This window comes from Labrus bergylta, chromosome 15, assembly GCF_963930695.1.
Source record: "Labrus bergylta chromosome 15, fLabBer1.1, whole genome shotgun sequence".
Lineage (NCBI taxonomy): Eukaryota > Metazoa > Chordata > Actinopteri > Labriformes > Labridae > Labrus > Labrus bergylta.
Genome location: NC_089209.1, coordinates 13,047,368 through 13,061,808, shown reverse-complemented (window position 1 = coordinate 13,061,808; position 14,441 = coordinate 13,047,368). Strand labels below are relative to the sequence as shown.

Genomic DNA, 14,441 nt, shown 5'->3' with positions numbered 1-14,441 from the left:
ACAGTGGGCCCAGAACTGAACCGTGAGGTACTACCTTGTGGATTTGTAGTACATCAGAGGTAACACCTGCTAACTGAACAGCCTGGCTTCTACCAATCAGGTAGTTGGCAAACCCCCCAACAGTATGGTCTAAAAACACATTAGCTTAGCTAAGACGATGTTAGAAGATGCTGTGATCAACAGTATAAAATGCCTTGTAAAAGTTTTTAAAAAGAGAAAGAAAACATTGCTTACTGTCCAAGGCTTCAAGAACATAATTTTTTACTTTCACGGTGGCAGTGGTAGTGCTATGTTTTTGGGGTTCTTTTCGGAATCCTAACTAGCAGCGTTATTCTTTTACTTGTTCACAGACCAAAGTTTCAAGCACTCCAGTTTTGAGATCAGTCTGTAATTGTTTAAGACCGTGGAATCCCCTCCTTTGAACAGAGGAATTACAAAGGCAGATTTCTAGTCCACAAGGACTTTACTTCACTCACGGTAAGATTAAAAATGTGACACAGTGGATCAGCTACAAAATCTGATGCAAGTTTGAAATAGAAAGGCTCTAAAGTGTCTAGATGAGCTGGTTTTTGATTTTTTAGGACCATAGAGACATCAGACGTGGTAAAGGGACTGAAGTTAAAAGCTTGTATGTCATTTTCAATAACTGGAGACACCACAGGGAATGTCTTTCCCTTAAATAGAAAGCCTGAGGATATAAACTGATTATTAAAATAGTTCAATTTATCTGTATTGTTTGTTACCCTATGACCATCAATGAGTACGCTAAATGGAAGATAAAAAGTTATACAGCTGTTAGATAACGATTTGATTGTTCGCCAAAATGTATTTTGATTTTTTTGATTTTTAGTAACATCTGACAAGCATTATTTGATGGGCTTACAAAACCAGTTATTTACTTAAAGACTCAGTAAGCACTTGAACCCCAAAGTTGCACTTGACATAAATACCCCCACCCCCCCACCTTTTCTTTGTCCTGTTTCTTTACCCAAAAGATTGTTTTAAAGGGTGCTGTGGTTGGTTTGTTTGTCTTCACTGGCTGTGCAAATGTTTTGGATTTTGGCAGTTATCAAAACATGCTGTAGTAACCACTTAAAATATTAAAATTAATAAAATGTATTGCATGTATAGCAATATAAAAGCCTTACTTGAATTAATTGGTGAATTATTATGCTTCAACATGAGATGATGGAGCTGGATTAATGGCAAAGTAATGGTTCATCTTTCAATTAAAATGTCTCCATGGGACTCGGTTCATAGTGTTGACATTAGCAAACCACCCAGACATCACACCAGATGTGGAGGTCCTTGGCCAACATTGCTACATTTGATTTGATTTGATAAGATTAATTTATTTTTGTGTCATGCACACAAAGTGCCCAACCCTCATGGTCTTATAAGACACCAAAGAATTCAGTTGCAGTGGTTCACATTTACAAATCATAACATTACAAAGTTGCCAGCTCCTGTCACAGTTCAGTCTTAAACAACGTGTTCTGTTTTTTTTCCCAGGCTTTACAAACAAAATCTGCTATAACAAAAGTTCCTTTTTCAAAACACAACTCAAGTTTTTCATAATCGTCTAGCCAAAAGAAATCAACATAATTTGAAGACATTCTTTTAAAAAGAACATCCCTGATGTCAGCATACATCAGGCAGTAAAACAAAAAGTGAATCTCGTTTTCAATTTCTCATAACTCACACAGCAAACAAACTCGGTCTTCCTCTGGAATGGAATTAAACCTGCCGGTCTCTAAAGCTAAAGGCATTGTTCCTGAACGAAGTTGAGCACAGAGGGATCTTTGTCTTTTGGTTAAATTAAATTTAGCATAGGCTTTTACGCTGTAGCAATCCTTTATGAGACAATATGTTCTTAGTTTTGGTTTGCACCATATATCCACAGACCATTTCTCTTTGTACATTAGAAACATATAATTTTTTATCTCCTGAATATCACAAGTTAAGTTATTTAGAAAAATAAAGGACATATTATTCTAATGGAATACAGATTTTATCTCCTTGGCCCATGGGTGACAATGGCAGGTCCTAAATATAAATCTTTTTTGTGAGTCTCTGATCCGACATCTTTACAAGTCTATTCCAAAGCCGAAGCATTTCACATTTATGGATAGGATAGTACTTTATTGATCCCCAGAGGGGAAAATCGGGAAAGAGTCTGATGTCTGATATTTTATGTCTGATGTTTGGAGGTTCCCATCCCATATCTCCATTCACAGCGAGGACTGGCGTTAATTTATGGACTCCCAAGAAGGACCTCTGAGCTCTCTGATGTACATAATTGCAAATTAGATGTTCCGGGAGCCCCCAGACACCAGCGGCATAATCAGACACTGGACACACACATGAATGATAGAGTTGTGTGTAAGACTGAAATCCCACAGTGTTTAACTTTGTTCAGTACAGCTCCCAGTGGTCAACCAGCTGACCGAGTCAAAACACTCACAGCTTCTTTAAAAGTCATGTGTTCATCCAATATGACGAGCAAAGATATTTATATTGATCAGCATATGATCGCACTGTTGTACGTCAATTAAAACTAACTGGACTTCTTACTAATGATTTTTGCCTGAAATGTACTACCTGTGTTTTGTCTTCATTTGCCATTGTGTCATTTGCTACACATGTTTTACAGTTGTGTGTAAAGTATGATTCACTGCCAAATTCCAGAAAGTGATGCAGAGATTGATTATGGTAGTACAATTATTTTTTCTACAGTCAACATCCCAACGGCAAATTCCCTCATAACTTGCAGTCCGTTAAAACTGCACATTCAAGGGTTTTCCAGCCCTGAGCACACCTGTGTTATAATCATGCAGTTACATTTGGATCTTAATTTGCCACACCTGTCAGGTGGAATATATTGGATTTAAATGAACATCTTAAAGATATTTAAGGTCAATGTGTGGTCAAATTCTTTGATATTATAAAAACCCCTATATTTTTGGCATTTTCACCCCAATTGATGCTATGATGGTAAGAAAACATATAAGAGATGAATACCTTGCAACAAATGTTCCCTTTCATAGTCAAACTGATGAGATATATGTTATTGTGATTTTCCAATATATATCCTAAAAAAAGCTAACCACTATATTGGACGTGAATACATGTTTTAATTTCTGTCAGCACTAGAAATGTTTCCAAAACGGCAGTGTAGGGGTGCCTTCAAACCGCCTACCTTCTCTGGTCAAAACAAAAACATTTCCGCAGCGGAATTGAAACTTAGAAGGAGGACATACTGGCTGCTGGATTGTTGTCAGAGTAGCCAGCACTTCAAAATAGTATGTCTCATTTATGTCTGATGATATGGTAAGGTCATTTTACGCTATACAAAAATAAACTGAATTGAATTGAATTGAATTTTATGTTTGAATCAGTAGATATCTTCACACACTTACGAAAAAACTCAAAAAAAAAATTTTGCACTCAACGTGCATTAACGCATCATCAAATTAATCACAGTGAGCGAAAACAATTGCTGTTAACAAATATTCGGCAACGCAGCTCTCCCTCTCTCTTCCACTATGGACACAAACAGGTGAACAGGTGAACCATGTGAACTATTATCCCCCTCTCGATATGGTCAAAGAATAAATTATATGATAATCAATAACCCAAAACACCAAAATATAACCCAACACATACCTTGACCTGAAAAATTACACTTTAGAGATACACTTGAATTCTTTCATGGCTCCTACACATCAGCCCATAATTATAAGGTTATTGCACATAATAATAACACATGATAACATTAATGGGAGACATGGAACAATTAAAGAATACATTTTCAGAGTTAATAACACATACGATGTCTTTCTTCTTTAGCCAAAGGTCAGTAAAGTCAAAAGTCACAAGATCCAGTTTCAGTCCAATGAAACTTGTCCATATCTTTCTATATCTTTCTCAAGTGAACGTCTTTGCTGTTCCACTTCCAAGTCGGACCTCGCAAGAGTCATGCTCAACTGTCCTCTCAAGGCAAGAGCCATTTCTTAGACCTCAGCATCCAAGCAGCAGATTCCCTGAGACCATTCCAAGATGAGAAATGACTTAACAGGCAAGTCACAGCAAAACATCTTGTCCAGCTTTACTCTCGGGTTGAAGAAGATAAGGCAGACCTAACAACCATGTTGCATCTTAGAGAAATGCATTCACTTTCAAACCCCTAGAAGCCATATCAGCCGGGTTACCTGGATTCTCTCAATTGATACCTCCATTGGGAGGATAATGTAGCAGTAAGGATTTCTGAGACTCTGCTGGCAACAAAGTCTTTGAGACTTAAAGTTTGAATCGTGATGTATTTCAGTACAGATGCACTGTCTGTCCAGACAACACAATCTTGAAAACCATGGTGCAACTCACTCCTCCCCAAGTGTGACTCACCAGGTTGACATCAATCTGTGCATTGGTGCCTCCTTACCAAATACAGCTGTACTTCCTTGGTTGAAGAAGGCATATGTTGTGATAATTTTGCTTCCCTTCAGTGACTTTACTTTTACAGTAACTATTGGAAGTATACAATCATTGCCAGCCACCCCAGTTATGCAAAGTGTATTTGGATGTTGGGGACCACATTTTGAACAGGAGATCTGTATCCTACAATCTTTGCTGATGTGACCAATACACAAAAAGCCAAAAGCAAAACTATTTTCCCATAAGAAGGCTTCTCCTTGTGTGTTCTCCTCTCCAACTGGGGTCACAAATTCATCATGTATCCTCCTCCACAGCAAAGACACATTCTCCTTGCAGTTAGAGTTTGTTCCTTACCTTTGCTTCCATGTTGAGTTTTGTTCTCAACAGGAGTCACATTGGTAGCAAACCTGGTTCCTTTCATTCCAGGAAGAGGCTCTGGTTTAATGTGTGTGATCTCCAATCACAGGATCAGTTCATATTTTTACTTGTCTTTCCATAAAGTTTGGGCTCTCACTGAATCTTCCTTTGTGATTGTGTCTCTCTTGCAGCTCAAAGGCTACAGTTATTCACTTATCTCTGTCTTTATAAGGCAGCTTCTTTAAAATGGTGAGCATATTTGCTGGTATGTCTACTGTAGCTCAAGCAAATACATGACCCCTTCCATAGCAGTAGAACAGGCTCTGAGGAAAAGGCTGTAGCCCTGGAGAGCTTTGACATCTTCTGTTTTGATTGGAGGCCATGAAAGAGCCTTTTCCATATATTCAGCAGCAAATTTCAGTTCATTTCAGATGTGTTCCTTTTATAAAGCTTTAGCCTTAATGTGTTCTAACCAGCCCCTTAGGGCGGCCCCTAGTGTACTGCTCCGAGAAATAGCCTGTCACTGTGGCTCTCAGTGTTTCTCCCCACACCATTTTCGAAAGCCTTCATAAATGTATGGTCATTTAATGGATCGCCCTCAAAGGTTGGGATCTCTCAGTGATGAGAAGCATTGCTGTTGTATTAAGAGCGTAGTTATTTCATTTTGCTGTGTCATAATTCCCAACATATTGTGTTGATTCTCCTTTTCTGACCCAAAACCTGCATTAACTGTATCCTTTTGGAGCCTGTGTTTTATCTGTAGCACTGAGACTTGCATGATAATAAGCTTTATTAATTGATACAGCCACTGAATGAATGAATTTAGGTGCAGTTTTCTTCTTGGGCCTTGATCATTGAAACAAGTAGTCATATTTGATTTCCTTTTGATTTTCTGATTTTAGTGGAATAAATGAACTTGCACCAGCATTGAGAGCTCTCAGTTGTTATTTTTGTTTTTAAACTTTTTCACATAGGAATCCATCCTACCAGAATGTTTTGAGAATTATTTTTTCTCACTTGAGATGCTTCGAGATTGCAGTTTAATGTGTGCTGCAATGTCCTCTTCAAATGTAAGCTGCTCCTTCTTTCTCCTCAGCCTCTCCTCCTGCTCTTCCAATTTATGCATCCTTTAATAATTTTTTGTTTTGCCATTAAAGCTGCCAAGTCAGCCTCTGCTCTAAGATGTACTGAAGAAGCTGTAGAAACAGCAGACCTTCCTCCTGTAGCAGGAGGGTTTGCTTCCCACATGTGACACACTGTCACTCGCGTTTATGTCATCTTGCAAATCCTTTGTAATGACCATTGATGCATCCTGATTTAATACCCGAGATCCAGCTCCTGTTAGACATTGAAGCACTCTTTCATTGGTTGCAGCAGGATCCAATTGCTTAAAATGTTATTTTACTGAGATTCCTCAGAGTCAACTCTTTAAATGTGTTGTTATGTGTAATGATGCTTGCAAACCATGTGTCGTGGTAGCCTCAGCACACAGTTGACCGACACAGCTCAGATGAGGTATTTTCTTTTTTTTTCACAAGTGCTATTATTTCAGGTATGAACCCTTCAATTGTTTTCACAGGGATTTATTCATGTTGAAGCTTTTTGATTTAATTTGCCAAACCCTTGGCTGAAAGTTTAGTTTCCCATTTACCACAATCCATTTCACCGCCAGCATTTATTTAACTCATTTCCTCCTTTAATCTCTCCTTTGATTTTATTCCAGTGTATTTAAAACACTTCCTTTTCAAAATTTGTGCCACATTTTCCACAGAATAAGATAACAAATTCATCCAGCAAACACAACTGATCATTCCACATTGCAGCAGAGAGACAAAGCGTATATTCAGAAAGGAGATTCAGGCTTTTTAATGCATGGTGATCAATTTGGCACCAAGACGATTTGCAGCACTGTTAAAACCGATGCATAGAGTGATACAAACCTCAGTCAACCATCTGTTACCATTGTACAAACAGCGGTCAATATGCCAGCTGATTCCTTCCATTAATATACAGCTTATTTCTGCACATCCACAGGTGGGCTTAGCAGGCTGCACTTCGCTCCGACAGCGTCTCCTTAAAAGTTGAACAGCCAGCACCTACCTCCATGATTGATCCAGTGACGGATTTGTCTGCTTCCTTTTTTTGTCCTCTTGATCTGTTCGATGTATAATGATGTTTACCTCATGCCGTTTTGGTTGACAAAGTGACTAGCCTGAACAATGAAGCCGCTGAGAGGCTGAGGTTGGGCATATAGAAATAAGTTACACTTTTTATTTGTGAAAAAAAATCTAGTCATGATAACGTGCATTAACTCATAATCAAAGTAACTACAGTGAGCAAAAGAAAAAAATTGCCACCAAAAAATCGTCGAACCAGAACAAAGAGTGAGCAGGTGAGTTAACATCCCTACCCATACCCATATGACCTACTATCCCCCTATCCAATGTAATCAAACAATAAATGATATCAAACAATAACGCAAAACACCAAATTATTACCCATATACAAAACACATTAAAGATACACTTAAATATGTTGAAAATCCACTCCTGTACTTTATCATGCCTATAAAAATCCTCTATTTTAGCCCTGCTCAGAACAGGCTGTTTTTGAGTCTATAGCTTTAAATGCACGTGACCTGTGTTTGATCAATTTCCTCTCGAAGGGTTTGTGAGGCTTGGGCTTTCTCGCTGCATGCCCGATTTTTTACTATGAGAAGGCGCAACAAACACCAAGCTGTGGTTGTGTCACCCACATGGGGGAGGGGTTACTGCCCTTTGTGATGTCACAATTGGGAAAATCCCTAAACGGCCTGTTTGTGCACAAATTTTCTTAGCAAAGTATAGCAGGCAAAAGACATAGAGGATGGACTTCTCTCATAACTGAGTGGTTTGAAGACAGGCTATAGGGACACATATTAGAATTCGAAAAATATGGTGAAGTGTATTTTTCATAATGTGACCTTTAATTTATGCTGACCCACAATTTGTTAATTGTTTACATAAATTAGATTTTACCCTCAAGTTTATTTCCAAAAAAACCCCACTTCACTCTGTCACTGCTGCTCCCATTCAACACTTTGAAAGCTGTTGCTCAAGAGCTCTGTCATTCATGTGCTTAGTCATGGAGGACTCCACATTTGAATCCAGGAATGTAAGAGGAAATTCAGCACGAGACAAAAAAGACCACTCATATTTGTACCAATCTTATAATTTATTTAAATATATTTCATTTTCATATATTTATATATATATATGTATTTACCAGCCATTTGATACATGTCGGTTGCTTTAATTTAAGGTAGACAGCTAGATTCCTCTTAAGCTTTGCTTTACAGTACACATGTACATATTTCTCTTGTTTAATGTGGTCATGGCATTTATTATGTACAGTAACAGTGGAACGTTTGTGACAACTCAAATATATAAATATAGACTGTACCACGCACTTCATCTACAGGAGGGCTGTGACTCGCAACCACTACTTCTTTTTGAACATGTCTCTGCAAAGGCACAGAGATATGTTCATGTTATCAATAATGGAAACACAGTTCTTTTTCAGTGTGAGCACTAGTGAATAAAACTACGCTGTGACTGCCAGCCAGGGGGGTCTGTGACAGCTTTTTGTCTGCGTTATGAGTAGTGCAGAAGAAGGGTTGGGCCTCCTTGTCATGCTAAAAACAGTAGCTACATTTGGATTTTGCTATTTTCTTAAAGAAATGAACAAAATGAAAATATGCAATCCCTTTTCTTTTACTTTTTGGATAGCAGCAGGGGAAATGCCTCCTTGTGTGTCGCTGTCAGTCAGTTAGTTCTTCTCCACTCTTAATTTCTGCCGTCTTTTTCTTGATCTGGTTCTTCTTTCTTGTGAAAGCTGACCATCAGGAACCAGCCAGAACAGGGGGATGGCAGTAATCCATGCCTCAGCAGAACAGACCTTACTGAAGGGCAAAATTGTGCCTGTCCTCGGTTGGGGCCACTCAGTGTGTCCCAGAGTCTCCCTCTTACTGTCAAAGGCATTTTTTTACCCAAGTTATTTTCTTCTAGAGAACTTGTGTTAGGCTTCAACCTGCATTGAAAAAAAGGAGAAAGAGAAACTTGGTACAGACTTCAAATTGGCATCACCAGACAAATTATTTCATTTACAAACATAATGACGCAAAGTAAGAATCAAGACACTTGATTTGCTATGGATCTGGTGCTCGTGGTGAGCCACTGCTAGGGGCCAGGGTGTTTCTGCACAGCATATCACCACTGTGAAAATGTGTCTCAGTGTCTTGAAAACATGAACTTTACACTGTGAATACCTCGATCCTGGTTTAAGCTTTCACTCTCTGTATGCTTTGCACTTAGAAACAAACACACAAATGTACTGAAGATGTGGAGTGGCCACTTCCTGGTAATTTTATTGTGGATAATATCACTAAAATATTATTTGTATAGACAGCATGTTACTGTATGATTTAGCCTTAATGTAGCTGATCAAGGTAATTCTATACTTCTGGGTGGTTTATTGTATCAAGAGAAAAAAGCATAATTGTCATATATTAATGTTTACTGTGGGAAATTGTAAACTGGAAGCAGAAATTGCAATACTTCCCTCTGAACTTCTGAATTGTGGAAGTATAATATGTGACATGTGCCATCTCACGGAGAACTACTGTAACAAGTTATATATTTGAGGTACTTGTTCTTAACTTGATTATTACACTTCTATGCTAATTTATATCGACACCATTCTATTTATGTTTGACCAACACTATGATCACATGTTGCTTTACCAGTTGAATTTTAATTCAGAGATCAATGATGAATCTATAAACCACAACACACACAAGACTGTAGATTAAATATCTCCAAATCAATCAGCTTTCAGATTTAATTTTAACAAATTAAGTTATGTAATATATTGATAGAAACATTTAGTAGCATCACCATGAAAGTGTCCATTTTTCTAAAATACTTTGACTTCAGTTAATATTAATATTTGGAAGTATACTGCCTTGGACAGTGACACCTTGTTAAAAAAAAATCATTACATTTAAATAATTTCCTGTGAAAATCTGTTTTTGAAATATTCTTTCCTTTTAAGATTCTATGACCATTATTTTACAAAAGTGCAAAACACCAGCACTTTAACCCTATATCCTGTGTACGCACATTTTCTCTAAGACCTTCATATTGCATGTGTGTTTCAATAAGAGTTGAATATATTAAGTACCTTGTGTGAGCAGCCCCTCAGTGCACTGCGGGCTCCCGGCAAGTCTTGTGAGGAGCCGTGCACATCTTCTGAAGTCTGAAAATAAGAAGATGGAACTAATGAGTTGAGAGTAGTTGACATTGGATTGACAAAAAGAGGAGTCCTTACAAATAGAGGAATTGCTTACATGCAGGTATGGTGCAGTCTCTGGTGTGGTGGTAGAGCCGGTACACGTGCTTCCTGCACTTTGGACTGAAATAAAGCGGACCTGAGGGACAAGAAAGGATGCTGTGAGAATATTTCATGCACTGCATGTAGGCAAGTGCACTTCTTTAATCTGTTTTTCTGTGCAAGGATATCGTTCAAATTGAATTTGTTCTTTGTTTGAACTATTGACAGACGTCTGCATTGAAACATACCTGTCATATGTTTTATCATACTCTCCTTTTTCCTGAGATCTCTGGGGTAAACAACTGAGGAGAGAAAGAAGGATGTCAGGTTAACCTTTTGAAATAATAACCTAAAGCCTCCATTTAAAAACTCTGGTATTAGCAGTTTCATTAAAGTCGCATATTCTTAGGAAAAAACTTGAGGGTTTGTACACCTAAACAGTAGCAAAAATAAAAACTAAGACAAACATATTTCTTATTTGCCCATGCGTATCCTGCCATACAGAGACGTTTGAATGAGTTATGACAGATTTTTAAACATAAAAAAATCAGATGTTGTTACCTTCAAACAAGTCTGTGCATGGCTAAGACACCTACACTATCAGGAAATGTTTTAGGGTACATTTTGAACGCAGCGACCCTTTAATTTCATCCGACGCTCGATCCATCGCTCCACAATCACTTTGAACTTTGAATGGATATCCCAGAAGACAACAGTATTCTCTTGAGGTGCAACATAAGGGTCACGCCCAGCACCAGGCGATAGGCCATCCATCACTCACCGACAACCTGATCCGCTCTGTGAGTTTTCAAGCTATGTAAATCCTTTGACTCCGTGGAATTCCTCGCACTTGATGTTAACGCTGCTTCCGTTTTGCCAAGTCGACCACGGCTCTCCTCCACGTGTTTCACGATCTCCACTATCCGCCTCGTATCCCGCCGTGTGTCCTTGCCGGCTGCCGTCGACACCGACGGGGCCACCGAGGGCGCGCTCTCGCTGCAGTGTTCGCTCAGCGTGCACATCAGTAGCACTAGTCCCATGCTGAAGTGCCTGCGCAGGCCGCTCATAGCTCCCACACAGTGTGAAAATAAGGGAAGTCTTTCTCCAACAACCGGTCACCTGCAAGAGAAGTCGAAAATAGAAGTCATATGTGTTCCTTTAATTTTTTAATGTTTATCAGTCAGCCATAACATGTTAAAAAACAAACAAACATTTATTTTACTTGGTGACAGAAATGTTGGCCACAAGGCTGTTCAATATCAATCATCTTATTTAAAAAAAAAAACTAGTGTAGTCTAAATATGCACATGGATCCAGAAATTTCGCCCTTTTGTGCAACAACTTTGAAGTTGTTCATTCTCTGAACTCACTTTTCCTGTCACACATCCCGCATTATAGCCTAGATAATCCATATTATAATTTAGCCAGATTCCCACACATTCTTTAAATGAAAGGGTCAGGTTTATCCCTGTTTAAGCCATTTTTTAAATTATAAGTACGTTACAACTGCAGCCCATAGGCCAGGGGTCTCCAACCTTTTTTTTTTTTCATCTGAGAGCTACTTTCAAAAAAATTTAAGTGGCCGAGGGCATCAAATCGCTTGCATTTATTGACATAACTCAGCTGAATTAAGCCACTGTTTGTAGACGTGTGAAATTGCAATAAGCCAATGCTTATCAATAATCGTAATTTCACATCAATGTCCAAGAAAACATTAGTACGTCATACTTGTTTTGATGGGCCAAATATATGAATAGTGGGGAAGAGGTGCATTTACCATCGTCAATTTTTTTATTTTTTTTAAATTGTATTTTTAACACAGTCAGTCAACCTATAGGCGAGCTACTGGTAGCTCCTGAGCTACCTGTTGGACACCCCTGCAATAGGCAGTATGACCAGTTACTTTTGTGACTTTAGCCTTGTATGCAAGACATGGCAGAGGGGGGGAAAAAAGACAGTTGAGAGTGAATCACATAATAGCCTATCACCAGAGCAAGGATGCTAGACATTAGTAGTGGGGGGGGGGGGGGGGGGGGGGGGAGGGGGGAGTTTTTCACACGGAAGAATGAGTAACGGGGGGGGATGAATAATTACCTGTAGGTCCGTGTAGCTTTCCCCCCCACCCCCAATGGGCTGCTGTATGATCAGGTCCCGTTCCCGTGCGTCCAACAATGATGAAAATGAAAGCAGAAGAAAAAAAAAAAAGAACCGTGTGAACTTTTTGTCCCTTAAAATGTAGGAACCATCAAAGCTTCAGAAGAAAGGATGGTGTTTTCTGAGCGTCATCCTCCGAACACCGACCGAAAGTAGTCAGAGTGTGTGCCTCAGGTCCCGTGTGCGTCCTCGCTGAAGTCTCAGATAAGTCGCCTTGAAGTGAAGCTCACTTTTTATTCTGTCTGGCGGACGCGGTCATCTGTCCCTCGTGGGTTACTCCGCCGTGCCTGGGATGATAATAGAACACACTATTAGCACCCCTGAGGCGGAAAGTCCACTGAACTTAACTGACCATCACTTGAACGCCGTTTTAAGTTGTCTGCGCCCCCTCCTTTCCGTTACTCCATGTATCTATGTACGCAGTTACAGGAAGCGTTTCCCCCACTAGCACTTCCACTGAAATTCCCAATAAGCCCGGTAAAGAGCGCAGATACCGGCATCCTAGTACAAATACTCCAGTATCCTTCTTAAGATTCTCAAGAGGTCATTCAGAGCCACTGCGCATTTTACATCCATCATGGGAGTCGAAATACGATCGCACCGTTTGGGGTCGACTGTTAATTAATGACTCACAGTTTGTAAAGTTAATGCACTTTAGTTTGTGGTCAAATAACAGACTACAGACAGCACAGTCGAGGCTACAGAAGGTTTTGTCGTCACTAGAGATTAGTTTTTCTAGCCTACTGTTGCTGCTACAGCATTCTTAAAGTCAGAGTGTGTAATTGGCTCCCATGCTCCCCCCCCCCCTCAAATCTGACTGATCAGTGAGGCTGGAGCAGTTTACTGTGAAAAACACAGAGGGGAAAAAAAGAACATCATGCTGCAGAACTATGAAAGAAAAAAAGACTGCAGCGCCACAAGTTTAGAAAAATAGTCTCATTAAAGTTGCAACTCAAAATACGACTTCAAACTTTGTTAAAACAACACATTAGCGGGTGAAGCGCTCTTATGTCTCACCTAAATGTCCTTACCACTTTATATCCCCTTTCTATGTTTTCGTGTTTTCATTGCAAAGGCAGCGCGGTGACTGTGCGTAAACGTTGGTGCTGAAAGGACAGCGCGCACTGTCAGAGCTCAACTCCAAACCTCTTCTTTGAAAAGGCAATGCTGCGTATTACCCCCAGAGGTAATTTGCTCTTAATGCATTCCAGTATACGCGCAAACAGGTTTTCTCTTTCTGAAAACTGTTGTATTAAAGGACTGACACTGATGCCAACATGCGATAGTTTCGTTTTATTGTTCATTCGTGTTACTTTATTTTTTTATAGATTTGAAAGTATTCATCTATCTTATTTTTTCCTAGTGATTTCAGATTTTGTGCTGATTTCTGACAAGTGGAAAGCAGGGCAGTGGTTATAAGCATTGTATATTATAGTTTGGGGAGGCAAAAGGCATGTGAGAATATGTCCCATAAATGGTCCCGGCTCTGCAGTGTGCTACAGAGAGAAAGACAGTCTTGAGAAGACTCCTGACATCTAACTTGCACAAGGATGTGAACACATTATTCTAAAACAAGACAGTAAATTTGATCTTAATTGCAAATGCTTGAGCTTGATTGCAACAATTAAACCAATAATAATAATGATACAACTTGTAGTCTATTATTCTTTTAATTAAATGCAGTTATTTGACCATTCAAGATGTTTGTATAAGATTTTCCCCTAAAAATGCAAACTTAGCTGAATCTAACATTTGTCAATAAAGTCCCATAGAGAATATTTATTATTCTTGGTTTCACTGCAGTATTTTGTCATGAGGAGTAGCACAGTCAGCAGGGGGTGCCATTCTGCAATAACTGCACATTCAAAGCCTCCAAATGTTGTTCATGTACAGCAACAATAACACTTAGCCAGAAATTTTCTGGATTAGAGGCTTGAAATCCTTCCATATGGACGGAAATAGAAAAAGCCTTCACTGTGCTACATTAACCAACATGCTCGATTTACACCACAAAATGCAGTTAAAGGGCCAGAAATGCATAAAAGATCATCCACATCAGATGTTGTAAGTATTGCAGCCATGCAATTATATGACACAACTGCTACAAATTCAGTTCAGAAAACACA

The 14,441-nt window shown here is 39.1% G+C and overlaps 1 protein-coding gene across 1 annotated transcript; it reads right to left on the bottom strand.

The window, feature by feature from the left end:
• Positions 1-7,985: 7,985 nt before the first annotated feature.
• On the bottom strand, positions 7,986-13,176 carry LOC109983283 (ALK and LTK ligand 2). The gene is made up of 6 exons (XM_020632913.3): positions 12,256-13,176; positions 10,943-11,280; positions 10,410-10,463; positions 10,178-10,258; positions 10,012-10,086; positions 7,986-8,859 (listed from the first exon to the last, which is right to left on the bottom strand). The coding sequence occupies exons 2-6, from the start codon at positions 11,226-11,228 to the stop codon at positions 8,855-8,857; spliced, it is 501 nt and encodes a 166-aa protein (XP_020488569.1). The 5' UTR covers positions 11,229-11,280; positions 12,256-13,176; the 3' UTR covers positions 7,986-8,854.
• Between the last annotated feature and the right edge of the window lie 1,265 nt (positions 13,177-14,441).